Raw genomic sequence first — 16,291 nt, forward strand, 5'->3', positions numbered from 1 at the left:
CGTTTTCTTTGATGCCTGGTTTCTAAAAGCTGCAATTGTGGTCTTGAAATGAATGGTTTACGTCTATTTGTAACTGAGTATTATGGGCCAACGATGAGCGGTGACACTTGGTAAATACAGGGTAAAGGTGGGTGTGCGGTACTCTGGTTAAGGATTCCGGTAAGCATACCGACGATGCCCCACCGTGCAATCAACAAACCAGGCTTGGTTTTTAAACCTGCAAAAAAACCCTGTAGAACGGCAAAAAGCTGTTTCGTCTTCTTCATGCCAAATTAATTTGCTCCTTTCTCTCTTCCGTTCTCTTCGAACAATTTAGTTTTTAAACTTCCTCTCCAATTCTGCTTCCAAACTTTTCTTCCTTGAAAGTTTACTTCTCTGTTTCCAAATTCTCGCCATAAGAGTGAAGGTCACGTTACCCTTATTTTTTGTTGGCTGGTGCTATTGTTACATCTTAACCTTGGTTTTGTACTTGCTACCCAGGATATTTGGAGTCTTCTAATAGAAAGAAATATCGTAATAAAAGCGCACAATACGTAGGTGAGCTTTAAGATCATTTTCAAGTATATTCAGTGCCTCTTACGATGCCTACGGTTTTTGTATATAGACTATAAGATAAAAAGTAATATTGAACGAAGAGCTGAGTTTGTATTTCATTTCAGCATTGGGTGGGCTTGCGGAAGAGAAAGCATAAGATATCAGAAGCAATTTGATTATGCACGTTAAAATGGAATCCAGAAGATCATAAATTGATGGTTGACATTTCTGGTTTTAGTTCTTTTGTAATTGAAAATAACAACTTGGGGTGTTTGGAAAAACAACTTAGAGAAAGCGTGTAACTTGGGGAACCATGTGAGATAGGTGATTTTTTTTTTTAGATGCAAACAAATTGCATTTTATACAGATTATTTCCTTTTCACGTGGTGAGTCAGAGCTGCGCAGTGTGAGAGCAGTGTCCCCTCGGGAGTAAGAGTCTGGGACCGGGAGTCGGGCTCCGACACCGAGGTCCCGGTTTAGATCTGGAACAACAGAGGAGGCCGCGGTGAGGGGTGTGGCCCTGAGGACAGTTCTTAGCTGTTCTGGGCCGAGGGTGCTCGCCTGTAGAAGAGGGATGGAGTATTGAGGCACACCCGTAGGGCTTTGCGGGTGAAGGCACACCTGCTCGAGCCGAGCGGGGACACAGTGACCGAGCAGGACCCATTAGCATCACTGTCACCATCGCACCATCCTGATGTGTCCTTTAAAGTGGTGTAGGGTTTTGCCCAAACCCAGCCCTTGGTCTCCTCTGTATTCAAGATCGTATTCCTCAACACCCCTTCAAAGAAGTGGTTGGGGACGGATCCTGAGATGCTTCTGTCTGGGGTGGGGGAGGGTGACGGGGACCTGGAGCGTTACCGCGTCTGTCTCGAGACAGTATCCGCTCTTGACGAGCGGGTTAGCAGACTTAAGGTTCGTGGGACGTGTAGTCAGAGCTCTGACACTGGTGAGCCTGTGAGAGAAAAGAGAGCAAGAAGTTCTCCTGGGATATAAACTCGGAAAGTCAAGGACAATGAAAATGCCCCTGACATGAACCACGACGCCCAGTGCGTTCGTACCTTGCTAATGATGTTAAACCATGAAGCCTGTGAGATCTTGTGTTGCAGTGTGGTTGCTCTTGCATGTTAACCCAAAGTAGAAGATTAGCCTGTTTGCATGCAGCCGGATGCTACCCGTGATGAGATAAGCATGTTGTAGGAGGTTGACCCAACTCAACCTCCCTCGGCTGACGTCCTCCCCAGTCCTGTCTGTGGCCTCATTCGCTGTGGTACGTGCATAATACCTTCATCATTCGTTTCACTAACCTCAATGCTCATTCTTCAGTTTGGCGGTCTGCTGAAAGGTGCCCTACGCGGAGCCACCTCAACCTGTGTCTTTTTGGTTTCTTTAGATATTAGGTTGAAAAAGCTTGTTGATGAACGGGAATGCTTATTGGAACAGGTAACAATCTTTTTATTACTTTATGAGCTCTGCGGGGGTGGGGGGGGGGGCACCTGAACGTCTCCCTTCGTCGGGAAAACCCTAGCATGTCATGTCTGCGGATGATCGAGCCAACCTGTGTTCTTGCTGTTTTTATCCAAGTAGGGCATCATAGGTCATGCGAGGCGTAGAGAGGATGTCCCCAAAGACTCAAGGCCACAGAACTGAATTTGGGATGCTCCATGCAAATTGCTGCTTAAAATAAATATTTATGTGAAGAGCCTAGATTAGCCATTGAGGCAACGAGGCAAGAGCTCTACTGAGTCACCCCAGACACCACTTCTCTCACTTCCGCCGGCTCAGAGAAGTCGGTTTTGGGATCTCTGGGCGATCAGCACCCCTTTCCAGCAGATGTTCTCTTGTTCCAGCCGATCAAAGTTGTTTTAATTGGGGTTTACCTTCATGGCTCTCTACCACTCCCGGAAACACTAACCAGCTGTCCCATTTGGTCTTTTTTGTATGCAGCATAGTTCTTAAGCCCTGCCACAGTCACTTTCTAAGGAAACTCAGTTCCATTTTCCTTCATGAGCGTAATCAAAGGTATTTTTGCCTTACTTGTGACAATTCTCTTGAAGAGTTCCCTCAAAATCGGGGAAAGCGCTCAATGTGGTGGCAGCATTGAGGTTCCTTTGATCTTTTAAGAACGTGTATCCATCGCAATTCTGTACTTACTTTCTCAGAGCAGAGAGCACCAACGGTCAGTATGGGGCGGGGGGTCTGATTTGGTGGTGCTGGTCGCTCAGGGAGGCGGGGTCCCCCAGGTCCCCCAGGCCCCCGGGGGATGGAGGTTAACAGCACAAGGGCTGGGAGACTCCCCTAGACACCGTAACTTTCTGCAGTCCTGGCTGCTGACTGCATTTCCGGCTCTACCTGGCTCTCCCCGGGCAGAGGAGAGCTCTGCAGGGGCCAGCTCCTTGAAGGTGGCACCCCTGCACCTTGACCGGGCTCTGTGCGCGACCACACGGTTCTGCTGGTGACACGATTACAGTATTTCTGTGCCTGGGGGGATCCAGAAGGTCCTTCCTGGCTTCTTAGTGAATAAAGAAAAGGTGACCCGGCACACCGACTTCCTAACCCTTAGATAAACACTTCAAGTGTTTTATGTACCATCTCCTCCTGAACTCAAGAGGAATTTCAAACTTAGAAATAACCTTTCACCCCAAGTTACAAAATAATGTATGTCTGATATTGTAAATCTAATTCCATTTTCACCCGTTCTGCCATCACTTTCTGAGAAAAGCACTAACCGGCCAAAGTTTTTCATTGACTTGGTTTGGTTATTAGAGAGGAGAGACTCCCTACTCAGGTGGCTGGTAGATTATAACCTCTTACTACGTTTTTCTGGTACCTCATCACGTAACCCCTATTCTTTGGCACCTTGCAGACACACGGAATAACTCCAGAGCAACATCTGATTGTATTTATGGGGTATTGTTTCTTTACACTCTGCTTCCTTCCTGATAGGCTCTAAGCTCAGCTTTTCAGTCTCCTTGAGAATGGAGAAATTCACCTATTTTATCGGTGGGTGTTTTCAGATTAAGAAACTCAAAGGGCAGCTGGAAGAGAGAGAGAAGAATGGCAAGTTAGACAACCTGCGTCCTGGAGATGACGTCTTAGAAAACGGGACAGACATGCATGTAATGGACCTACAAAGTAAATGTCAACCCTTGTGTAGGAGTGAATGCTTTACGTGTCCTATTTTTATCATATTTGCGCTGGAAGAGAAAAACCATCCTCGCAAAAAAAGCCTGGTGCTCCCCTTGGCTGCCCCCAAACCCTTGAGCACAAGAGTGCAAAGAAGTTTCTGTGTGGGATTGAACAAGGATGGGCAGGCGGGTGGAGCAAGGATGTTTCTGTCTGAGCCTAAAGAATAGAACAGGTGCGCCAAGATAGCACCAGGTGGCGCCCCATGAGAAACCGGATTTACTCCGCTGGACACAACTGCCTTTTTTTTTTTTTTTAATGTTTATTTATTTTCAAGAGACAGAGACGGAGCGTGAACAGGGGAGGGGCAGAGAGAGAGGGAGACACAGAATCCGAAGCAGGCTCCAGGTTCTGAGCTGTCAGCACAGCTTGAACCCACAAACCCCGAGATCATGACCTGAGCCGAAGTCAGCCGCTTAACCGACTGAGCCACCCAGGCGCCCGATTATAACTGCCTTTTGATCAGCCTGTTATATGGAAAAATTCAAAGGCGTTTTTCTATACACGTAAACCAGAAAGAAGCTTAAAGGAGATAAAACTCCTCCCAGTCTCCCCCGCCCCCCGTGTGCCCCACACCTACCATTTCTTCGTCCTCTGTGCCCGCAGGTGCTCTCCTGCCTGGCACTTGCCATCCTGGGCTCCTGGAGAACCCGTGCCTTCTCCTGTCTCAGCCCCACCAGGTGTGGGGCCACAGGCCAGGACCTAACAGATTTGCATGCCGGTTACTAAGGAAGGGCTTGGTTCCCAGTAACCATTGTTTCAACACTTCAAAAAGCCCGAAGAGCTTAACACGTGTTCCTTCTCTCTCACCCTTTAGGGGATGCCAACAGACAGATCAGCGACCTCAAATTTAAACTTGCAAAGTCTGAGCAAGAGATAACAGCATTAGAACAAAATGTACGTGCACGCTTTGAAGCAATATTGGGCAGAGTGACAGTGATGATTGAGCAGGTTGTACTTGCTAGAACTCGCTCGGAAAGGCTGAGCACCGAGAGGCGCAGACAGATTTCTAGAACCAAAAAAGGTCCTCCGTGTATTTCCTGCAGAGAGAGAGTAGGGAAGGGAAGATCACTATTAGGATTCGGGCTGTTGTAACAGATACTCACCCTTTATAAACAATGCCTGGTTGTAGAAAATCACTAAAGTGGCTGGGAAGTTTTTAAAGTTTGTTCTTTAAAGATAATTTATTTAATTTTAAAACACCTCACGCAGCGACATTCCTCTTGCCTGGATTTTTCTGTCTTTCTCTCCCAACCAGGTGGTTCTCTCTGGTTCCTAGATTTGGGGTATTCATTGCCTCCAGCCTGCTGGGCAAATTTGGGGCAAACTGCATCCTAACCAAAGGGAGAGTTAAAAATGGTACTCTCTCCCCCTCAGTTATGGGTCTGCGTGGCTCGAACTCTGGGGGATGTTGGAGGACAGAGAAGTGAGAATGGCATCCTACGGAAGGCGTTTAGGAAGCATGCTGTGGCCTCCGTGGACCGAGGGTCTCCGCTGGGCCGTGGCTGCTTCTGTCTCTCGCCGCAGACCTGGCTGGGGACTGCCATCCCAAAGCCTCCGACTCCTCCCCCCTGCTATTTCCCGGGCTTTCCTTCTCCCCTGCCACCTCCACGCCATGCCACCCCAGGAGACACTGGACCAGAGCGGAGGTCCTTTGCCTAAGTGTCGTTCTGCATCGACCTGCCTTCTCCAGCAGGATGGTCCCACGGAGGGAAGGGGACAGCAGCACTGTGGGAGCCACCCTTCTGGACCAGGGGTCAGAGAGGGAATGAGGCCCTAGCAGGTGTCAGCAGGGGGGTGCTCTGAACAGCTTGCGTGGCTGGAACCTACACGATAGCCCAACATGCTAGATCATACGATTTGCATCGTCTGTCCCCCCGCCCCATTCCCTAAGCCACACCCCTTGGTCTCACATGTGATAAAGCAACTGGAGAAAGAAAACAGGCCTATGAATTTATACATACGGTGTTTCCCTTCCTTTTAGGTAATAAGGTTAGAGAGTCAAGTATCACGTTATAAATCGGCAGCCGAAAACGCCGAAAAGATAGAAGATGAACTTAAGGCTGAAAAGCGGAAACTCCAAAGAGAGGTAAATTTTCTAGGCTGTTTCCCGGGAGAGCGGGACGATTGTCCAGCTGGCAGCACAGGGCAGGGGGAAGGGAGGGGGACATCCGCCTACATCACGGGGAGCCTGGGGCCAAATCACGGTCATCATGGTACCACCCTCCGTGGGGCCGCCTTCTCAAGGCTGCCGCTGAGAGTCTGTCTGTCCTTCTGCCCAGCCGCCTACAGACGAGCTTCTCTCGAGTTCTTTGTGTCTGATTTTCTACAACTTCACCCTAGTGTGCTGTGTGCAGGCTTCTTGCTGTTCTGCTGGCTCAAGAGCGTGTGGTGTCTCTTGCATCCATGAAGTCTATTTTCTTTTTTTTTTTCTTTTACATTTATTTCCTTTTGAGAGAGTGAGACAGAGCACAGTGGGGAGGGGCAGAGAGAGAAGGAGACACAGAATCTGAAGCAGGCTCCAGGCTCCGAGCAGGTGTTCGGCACAGAGCCCCATGTGGGGCTCGAACCCCCACAAACCGTGAGATCATGACCTGAGCGGAAGTCACTCAACCGACTGAGCCACCCAGGTGCCCCCAGGAAGTCTTTTTTCTAAGTCAAGTACGGAAAGTTTGCAACCATGACCTCCTTAAGTATTCCTCTTCCCTGGTGTGTCCACTCCCCCGCGGGGGTTCCAACCCGAGGCCAAGGCCGGCTGGCGGACCGTCCCTGCAGCCCGCGCATTTCTTAGCCACCTGACCTTGTACTTCCCACTTCCTGGCTGCACTGGTGACGAATCTTCCGGTTCACCTTTTCTGGTTTTAAAGTGTATTCATTCCTGATGCTTTCCTGTTGTGTGGTCACATGTGGTCCTGCTTCTTTGTTAACTGTATCCTTATTTCTTTAAAGATGTCATACATGGGGTGGGGGTGAGTTTCAGTCAATTGAGCGTCTGACTTCGGCTCAGGTCATGATCTCATGGGTCATGAGTTCGAGCCCCGCATCAGGCTCACTGCTTTCAGCGCAGAGCCTGGTTTGGATCTTCTGTCCCTCTCTCTCTCTTTCTGCCCCTCCTCCCTTCATGCTCGCTCTCTCTCTCTCTCTCTCTCTCAAAAATACACATTAAAAACAAAGATGTCACACACAGCTGTCCCGTTTTCCACGTCTGAGGATGGATTCGTGTCTTTGAGGGCCTGACCCTGTGGTTTCTTGCTTCTGCTGGTCAGATGGCTTGTCCTTCGTGCGTTGGGTGTCTTGTGAATCTATGCTTGATCGGCATTTGTAGGAACACTCCAGGCCAGACTTGGGGAAATTTCTTGCCGAGAGGGCTTGTCTCTGCCTCTGCCCTTGCCGGTGAGAGGGGACGCAGAGGGGGCTAACCTCGGGACCCCAGCCCCCCTCCCTGGAGGTTTTGGATCAGAAGTAGGGCTGTACACCCTGTTCCCACAATGCGTGTGTGCACAACCGCGTGGCTGCTGTACCCGCTCCCCGGCCCCCACCTTAGGGCACCTGCACCTGCCTGCTGGTCCACGTGGCTCCCTGCTGTTGGGGCTTCCGTCTGACTCCCAGGCTCTGCGGCCCTGGCTCCAGGAAAGACCGTCCTGGCCTCAGGCGTTCCTTTCTGGTTTCAGAAGCCTTGCTGCCCAGGCTGTGGGGACGGACTCCCGCAGCTGGCCTGGGCCCCACTCTTCTTTCTCTGCCTCCCTTACCTTTTGTGAGACCCTCAGGACCCCCAAGACCGTGTCATAGGAGTCTGGGGCCAAGTTGTTCCAGAGGATGACTGTTGCCTAGTGACTCACGAGGCCAGAGTCTTGTCCTTTGTGTTACTTAAGGAATCGTCCAGAAAAATACGTCCACGCACAGATGCGTATGTATGGACCTCTAGGACCTCAGTGGGTCCGGGCTACGACCGCGTTTCCCAGTAGGCTGGAATCTGGGCGACCCTTTTACGTTTGGGGGAAGCGGGTTCCTCAAAGCGGCCTTTCCTCTTTGTTTGCAGCTGCGCTGCGCGTTGGACAAAACCGAAGAGCTTGAGGTGAGCAACGGCCACTTAGTGAAGCGTCTGGAGAAGATGAAGGCAAACAGGAGTGCCCTGCTGTCCCAGCAGTGAGCACCCGCCCTGCACACGAGCCTGGGCGGCGGACGGCGAGCGCTGTTTCGCGGGCTGGCCTCTGTCGCCGTCGTCCGGGATTGCTGCTTCCTCCCCTGCTTCTGAGAAGGCCCGCCAGGCACTCGGCTCCCCTGCTCGCCCGCCCGCGGGAGCCCCCGCGGCCACCAGATGCCTCTGTCTGCGGCCCCCGCCACCCCCCCCCCCCCCCCCGGCGGGGCCGCCTCTCCGAACCTGCAGGTCGTTTTAACGAGCACATCGGGCCCACGGGAGCTCCGGGCTCCCACTGAACGTGGCAGTCGAAGTGAAGGCTAAACTGGGACTTGGGTTTTCTTTTCCTGTGTCTTGCTGAAAACTGAGGGGAAATGTCACGGTGTCGGGACTTCCTTTGGGGGCACAATCTACAAATGTGAGCAACTTCAGTAATATCTCTTAGTCTATGCTTTTCGTACACAAAACACTGTGGAACCACAAGCCATTACCAAGCGAAACTCTTTTCACTCGAAACAAGGGGATGGTCTAGAAGTAAAAGTGACCTTAAGAAGACTCTTCACAGGCAACAAATGAAGCTTTTCTAAGGGATTTTTGCATCGGTTCAATCATAAGGATACTTTTTTCCAGGGTAATTAGGCCATAGCTCCCCCGAAAAATGACAGCTTTCCATTTGCATTGTTTAATCCTTATATTTGGAATTGAAGTTGTTAACTTCTTTTAAAGAATGTACTGTTAGAAAAATTAAAACATGAAATGTTGAAAGACTTTAGCCATGTGGTTTGTGTTTTTTTTTTCTTCCCACTGAGAAAGAAGATCTTTATTTCATATTAATTGTTCTGTACACGTGGGGTCATGTTTTTAAGCCTATCAAATCGATTAATTTCCCTTGCCCTGTGGAAAAGACAAAGAGTATATTCACAGGAATCGGAAGAGCTCACTTCCAAGAATTGGCATTCTTAGAATAAAAAATAAACTAAGGAAGTTACAGGCTAGAGACAACTGTGATTTCCTCAAGGACAGAAGTAGAGAAGGTCTGGCTACTTGCTAATTTTTAGTTACTCTGTGTATATTGCACCTGAAGTCAGCTTGGTGACGCGGGCCACCTTTTCGGGACATTAGCGAGCGCAAACCAAGGGTCACCCGAAGCTATACCTTGTGTTGACCCTGGGAGAGTGCTGGTGTGGGCGACGTGGGTGGGGCGCCTACGTTTGAGAAAATGCTCCCAGCACGTTGCTGGAGGTCACGAGGGCCCGTCCCCGGCACCGTCTGGGTCCAGGGCCCGCAAGGTCATATTGCATCAGGGCACAAGAGGGGTTCGTGTCTCCTCGCGCCGAGGACAGCTTACAGTTCAGATCTCCTTCCTGAGCACTCCATAGATCAGATCATCCAATTCCCAGTCCACGGTTGGTGCCCACAGACCTGCTATAGCTGATGCGTGTTCAGGACCAGTATTTGTACAGAAACCTCCTCTTGCGTTGATCCCGCGGAAGCTCCCAACTGTCCACAGCAACGTGGTTTCTACGTTGACCTAAGATTTGTCAGAATACGTTGGTTTTCAAAAGACTTCCGAGTTTGAAATTCTACTTAATGAGCGTTAAGCGTTCCGGGTTCTTTCAAGAATGCCATATATCTGGGTCCGGTCCAAACCTAGAAAATTTGAATGGGGAAAATTTAATATAAAGAATGATCGGCCCACCGCAGGGCATCAACTCCGAAGAAAGGGTGGAAGAGAATTCTAGAGAATGTCCTGGAGCTGAGGGAGAACACCCAAGAGAGGGCAAATTAGGATTGAGACCTCACTGGAGGGCCTGGGGCCACCGCCCATGAGAGGACAGACAAGTCACAGGGCGCCCGGGGGCTGACGCCAGCAGGCAGGAAACCGGGGGCCAGGACTGGGGAGCTAACTTTGCTGGAGCGTGAGCGCCTCCGGGTGGCCTACGTTGCACACCACAGGCGCTGTGAACTAGAAAGAAGCAACCAGGAGCGGGGAGCCCTGGCTTCCTGCACGGTCTCTCCGACACCCTCTTCAGACCCAAGTGGGCCAGCCGGCAAGGAAGAGATGTTGACTTCATTGTCTTATCCTCAAGGTTTCTTTTCTTTTTATGAAATTTATTGTCAAATTGGTTTCCATACAACACCCGGTGCTCAGCCCAGCAGGTGCCCTCCTCGATACCCATCACCCACCCACCCCTCCCTCCCACCCCCCATCAACCCTCAGTTCCTTCTCAGTTTTTAGGAGTCTCTTATGTTTTGGCTCCCTCCTTCTCTAACCATTTTTTTTTCTTCCCTTCCCCCATGGTCTTCTGTTAAGTTTCTCAGGATCCACATAGGAGTGAAAACATATGGTATCTGTCTTTCTCTGTATGGCTTATTTCACTTGGCATCACACTCTCCAGTTCCATCCACGTTGCTACAAAGGGCCATATTTCGTTCTTTCTCATTGCCACGTAGTACTCCATTGTATATATAAACCACAATTTCTTTATCCATTCGTCAGTTGATGGACATTTAGGCTCTTTCCATCATTTGGCTATTGTTGAGAGTGCTGCTGTGAAAATGGGGTACAAGTGCCCCTATGCATCAGTACTCCTGTATCCCTTGGGGAAATTCCTAGCAGTGCTACTGCTGGGTCATAGGGTAGGGTTTTTTCTAATTTTTTGAGGATCGAGGTTTCTTCTACAACCGACATCTTAATACAACTATGTTTAACCAGCAAAATATCCACATACAGAGATCACAGATAATAATAGCAAACACACGCAGCACTTCCACGGGCCTGGCAGTTAGATACATATTTTCACTGAATTAATTTTCACAAAAACCCTGTGAGGCTACAGACGAAAAGGCCGGAGCCCAAGGACTGGCTGGAAGTCTCGCCACTGGTAGGAGGGGGGCTCCCTGTCTCCCCAGTCCTGGGAAGATGGCGTTTCCCAGAACTGCGGCTCCAAACAGGTCAAACCTTCCGTGTCTACCTTTCACACCCATCTTTGCAAAAAGAGCAGATCCATTTTAGGCACACTTCCTAATCCAGAGGAAGATAGAACATGATTTTCAAATTTATTTCACGTAATACAGCTTCTCCTCAGATTCAGATACAGCTACGGGAATTTGTTGCCGGCTTTTTTTCGTCCCGGAATTTCTCGACCCCGCACTACTGACGCCCTGGGCGGGATGGCGCTTGGTTGCTGGGCTGCCGTCCCGGGCATCAGGAGCTGTTGAACGGCATCCCTGGCCTCTGCCCACTGGAGGCAAACAGGCTCCACTCCAAGTCGTGATCAAGAAAAGTATTGCAGGCATTGCCAAGCGTCTGTTGGGGGCGTGGGGTGCCAAAGCATCCCCCATTGAGAACCACAGCTTTAAGCTGAGTTAGAAAATTGGGAGAAGAAAAGAGTTGGTTGAAAACCTGGACCAGGATCCCTGTTGAATGTTTCCTACAAAGTGTTTTCGTTTTTAGAAACAAAATGGCATTTGGGATGTAGAGAGACCATTAAAAAGACATGCTAAGTGGACAATAGAAATGGGTAACGTAAGTCAGATGCAATTCAGAGCCGCTGGGAGGTGTTAGTTTCCATTTTTTGTTTCTGATTTCGCATTCTGATCATCTGAAATGTAAACTACAGAATCAAAACTTACTGTTGATGTTTTTGAAATTTTATGTTATTATTCAGCAAATATGGATTTCTGCTTTGTGCAGTGCTGAGCTCTTGGGGGACAGCAGACGGATGCCCACCTTAAGAGGGCGGTGGTCCCAAGGAAGAGAATGGCCACACACACTGATAACCACAGAAGAGGGTGGCATGGGATGGGGTCGGATGCCAGGTGGAGACAGCCAGGTTCAGATTTTCTTTTTTTTTTTTTTTTTTAATTTTTTTTTTTTTCAACTTTTTTTTTTTTATTTATTTTTGGGACAGAGAGAGACAGAGCATGAACGGGGGAGGGGCAGAGAGAGAGGGAGACACAGAATCGGAAACAGGCTCCAGGCTCCGAGCCATCAGCCCAGAGCCTGACGCGGGGCTCGAACTCACGGACCGCGAGATCGTGACCTGGCTGAAGTCGGACGCTTAACCGACTGCGCCACCCAGGCGCCCCAGGTTCAGATTTTCAAACTGGGCATAAGCATCTGGCGTGTTTCTCCAAATGGCCAGGCCAGACGGGTGCACATGCCTGTCTGGGTATTTGGAAGCGAGAGCTGCCGTCTGTGGACCTGCCTGGCTCCCTGCACCCGTAGCCCGATCCCCAGCTCAGGGGTCGGGGACTCTGCCCTGTGTCCAAGAGCCTCCAGGACTAGATTCCCACCCTGTTCCCAGTCTCTCGAGGACTAGGCGGCTGTCCCAAGCCCCAGCCCCACACTTGCCCCCACACTGCCTTTCTGCTGGCTGGTATGATCTCTACGTACGGTCGGTTCCTAACCCCCACTGCTTCCTCCTTTCCCCTCTCTGCCAGAATAGCCCCCCTCACCACCTGCCAGGTGGCTCCTCCTCTGTCCCCGAGAGCACTGAGTACGAAGCAGGCTCTTCGAGTCCTGAGCGGCTGAGTGTCTCCGTTTGCAGTTGCCCATCCCCGTGGGTGGCCACCAACCTAGCCTCCAAGCTCCACAAGGACAGAAGTTCCTTTGTTCAAGACCTCACCCGATAGATCTCTTCCTTCATATCTTTTATCATGTTCTTAATAAGCTGGTAAGTGTGTTTCTCTGAGTCCTGTGAGCCGTGTGAGCCCCCCCAGCAAATTAACTGAACCTAAAGCGGAGGCCACTGGAGCCTCCAATCTGTAGCCGGTTGGTCAGAAGCACAGGTGACAGCCTGTGGGGGGTGGGGTGGCGAGGAGAGCCTTGGAGGACTAAACCCTTTACCTGTGGAAGCTGACGCTATCTCCGGTAGATCATGTTAGAATTCAGTTCATGCCTCTGTGTCCAAAAATTGCTTGGTGTTTTTGGGGGGGTCCCCCCCCGCCCACATTGGCCTTGGTTCCAAGAACGCTAAAAGAACTCCCTAGGGGCGCCTGGGTGGCTCAGTCGGTTAAGCGTCCGACTTCAGCTCAGGTCATGATCTCATGGTCCGTGAGTTCGAGCCCCGCGTCGGGCTCTGGGCTGATGGCTCAGAGCCTGGAGCCTGCTTCTGATTCTGTGTCTCCCTCTCTCTCTGCCCCTCCCCCGTTCATGCTCTGTCTCTCTCTGTCTTAAAAATAAATAAACGTTAAAAAAAAAAATTAAAAAAAAAAAAAAAGAACTCCCTAAATCTCAAGAGGCACGTATTCTGTATTTAGATGTGGGTGCCAGGATAAGGGAGGAGGGATCTTGAGGTTTGTGTTTGCCCCTCACCGCTAGCCTTCTGGGCCCGTCACCACCGCCATGAGCACACATGGAGTCCACCCCCCCCCCCCCCCCCGCTCCCCCTTGAGCTCTGCCTTTTGAAGACCGCACCCCTGTCTGGCTCTCTTCCGCTTTGAACGAAATGTTGCCCCATCCCCAATGCTGGGGTGCTGAGAGTTTTCTGCCTGAGCTTGTCTTGTAAACTACCCCAGGGCAAAGCCGCCTTGGCTTCTTGGCTCTGGCCTGCCGGGGTTTTCTCACCTGCCTCACCCAGCCTGGAATTCTGTAGAGCAGTAATTCCTCACCCACCGTGATTTTACTAAGTGGGGCTGAAGATCGTGTGGTCTAATGTTCCCACACCGAGACATTTTAATTTATTAATCTTAAAAACCTAGTTCTAGGAGCGCCTGGGTGGCTCAGTCGGTCGAGCGCCCGACTTCAGCTCGGGTCACAATCTCGCGGTCCGTGAGTTCGAGCCCCGCGTCGGGCTCTGTGCTGACAGCTCGGAGCCTGGAGCCTGCTTCAGATTCTGTGTCTCCCTCGCTCTCTGCCCCTCCCCCGCTCATGCTCGGTCTCTGTCTCTCAAAAATAAGTGTTAAAAAAAAAATTTAAAAACCTAGTTCTAATTTGAAAAAGGAACATAAAAAGAACAAAACAATCATCGCTCCCTCCTCCCAGTCTGTGGGGGAAAAAAAAAAAAAAAAGTCTGGCTTCTGCATACCTAATATAAAACAAAAGGTCAGACCCAGAAAAGCATTTCCCAAGAGTCAGCACAGTTAAGATTTAGCAAAGTAAAACACGGGAGAATGCACCCGTGAATACATCAATGTGAAAACAAAATATGTGGGAAAAATCTGATTTAGCTGGGCGAAAACGGCCAGTCCTCATCTCAGCAAAGGTGCCTGCAGCCGCACAAATGACTCCAAGAGCCGAATCAAGACAAGAAAAAGTTTCCAGAAGGAGCTTTTAATACCTGGGAACCTGTATTAGAGGAAATCTGTGCGTTCTGCTATGAGATATACAGCATGAAACACTATGGAGATGTATAGTAAGAGTAAATAGCATAGAGATTGTTAACTTTCTCCCAAATGTAGAGACTTAATACGTTTCTTAGGAAAATCGCTTTGAGTTTTTTCTTTTTTGGGGGGAAGGGGGTGTGAATCTCACAGTTGTTCTAATAGTCATCTGGAAGTTAAAAAAAAAAAAATACCACCAGCTTAGATAACTTTGATAAAAGCCCCTCCACCAGGTGCTACAGATATTACAAAGGTGCAAAGACAGACAGGTCCCCTCCGGGGCACAACCAGCCTGGCTCAGGGCACTGGATGCATTCCCGGAGGACCCCCCGGCTGTGGCTCCGTGCCACTGAGGCTCCGCGCCACTGTCCTGAATCTCAAGTCTGCTCCACACATCCCAGCCCACGACGAAGTCCCCGTGCCATCAGCTAGAGTGTGTCCTTTCAGATGCACTGCCTCAGGCCCTGTACTCCTCAGCCCGCCTGGTACCCAGCAGGACGTCAGTAGGTGTTTGTGGCATGAGGTGTTAACAGCTCGGGTGAGCAAGCATAAGGGCACTGGAGGGGGGTGGGGGGTGGGAGAGGATCTCAGTGGTGGGTGTCTCCGTGCAGCACCCCCAAAACTTCTAAAGTGAGGCCCTGTGAGAAGATGACGCAGGATTTCTATTTTCCTCTTCGCACTGTTCTGCGTTTTCTCCACGGACACAAGTAACTTTCACGATGCTAAAACATTTAATAAAAGTCAGAAGGGAGAAATTAAATGTAAAAAATCGAATCCTAAAAGGCAAGAGGAACCTGTTGTGTAAGTAGCCATCATTCTGAACTCGGAATGGGGTGGGGGGAAAAAATCACCGCAATAAATCACAAAGAGATTGATGGATTCCATAAAATGGGAAACTTCACATCACAACAGTTTAAGCCCCAAGTCAATGATGTGAGTCCAGACCCGTTAGAGCTGCCGGGCAGAGGAGGTGTTGGCCGAGGCTAGACTCTAAGGGTCCCAGAACTCTGGTGAAGAGAAGCAAGGATCCCACTGCCCCGGGGCTGGTGGGAAATGTGGAGATGATGTCAGAAAACTAAGCCTTTGGGGCACCTGGGTGGCTCAGTCAATTAAGCGCGGGACTCTTGATTTCGGCTCAGGTCGTGATCTCAGGGTGGTGGGATGGAGCCCCGAGTCTGGCTCTGCACTCACAATGTGGAACCTGCTTGGGATTGTCTCTCCCTCTTTCTGTCCCTCCCCCCTCCTCCCCTCCCCCCCCCAGAAATAATAAAGATAAGCTTTTAGCACAATCTTAAATTTTTTTTTTTAATGTTTGTTTATTTTCAAGAAAGAGAAAGACAGAGCACGAGTGGGGGAAGGGCAGAGAGCAAGGACACACAGAATCCAAAGCAGGTTCCAGGCTCTGAGCTATCAGCACAGAGCCGGACGCAGGGCTCAAACCCATGAACCATGAGATCATGACCTGAGCCCAAAGTCAGACGCTCAACCGACTTAGCCACCCAGGCACCCCCACAATCTTAAATGATTTTAAACAAGTTTAGGGGCGCCTAGCTGGTTCAGTCTATACAGCATGAGACTCCTGATCTCTGGGTCATACATTCAAGCCCCATGTTGGGGGTAGACGTTATTTAAAAATAAAATCTTTAAGGAAAAAAATAGTCTGGGGCACCTGGGTGACTCAGTCGGTTAGGCCTCTGACTCTTGGTTTGGGCTCAGGTCATGATCTCGGTGGTTTGTAAGTTCAAGTTAAATTTAAATTTAAAAAATTTAAAAATTAAAAAAAAAAAAGAAAGAAAAGAAACAGTCTTAAAAAAAATAATAAAGACAGGTGCCGGAGGGGGCTGAGTTGGTTAAGCATCTGATTTCGGCTCAGGTCCTGATCTCAGGGTTTGTGGGTTCCAGCCCCACACGAGACTCCAAGCTTACAGTGTGGAGCCTACTTGGGATTCCCTCTCTCTCTGTGCTCCACCCCCCCCCCCCCACACACACACACTTGCACTTTCTCTCTCTCAAATAAAAGCTTAAAAAAAAATAAATTCAAAACATAATGATTCGAGTAAAAATCAAAATTAATGCCAAAAGGGGCGCCTGGGTGGCCAAGTCCGTTAA

General features: G+C 49.9%; 1 protein-coding gene across 7 annotated transcripts in view; it reads left to right on the top strand.

Annotated features, from left to right (window-relative positions):
- The window catches only part of LRRFIP1 (LRR binding FLII interacting protein 1), a 140,212-nt gene extending 131,591 nt beyond the window's left edge, over positions 1-8,621 (top strand). For 6 of the 7 annotated variants that reach the window (XM_042950696.1, XM_042950698.1, XM_042950693.1 and 3 more), the window contains 5 exons: positions 1,925-1,974; positions 3,549-3,666; positions 4,535-4,614; positions 5,702-5,806; positions 7,757-8,621. In XM_042950696.1, the coding sequence (XP_042806630.1) occupies positions 1,925-1,974; positions 3,549-3,666; positions 4,535-4,614; positions 5,702-5,806; positions 7,757-7,867 (464 nt within the window). In that variant the 3' untranslated portion in view covers positions 7,868-8,621. The remainder of the gene's footprint in view (positions 1-1,924; positions 1,975-3,548; positions 3,667-4,534; positions 4,615-5,701; positions 5,807-7,756) is intronic. The other variant, XM_042950694.1, reaches the window with a different exon arrangement.
- Positions 8,622-16,291: the final 7,670 nt, after the last annotated feature.

The sequence above is a fragment of the Panthera leo genome, chromosome C1 (assembly GCF_018350215.1).
Source record: "Panthera leo isolate Ple1 chromosome C1, P.leo_Ple1_pat1.1, whole genome shotgun sequence".
Lineage (NCBI taxonomy): Eukaryota > Metazoa > Chordata > Mammalia > Carnivora > Felidae > Panthera > Panthera leo.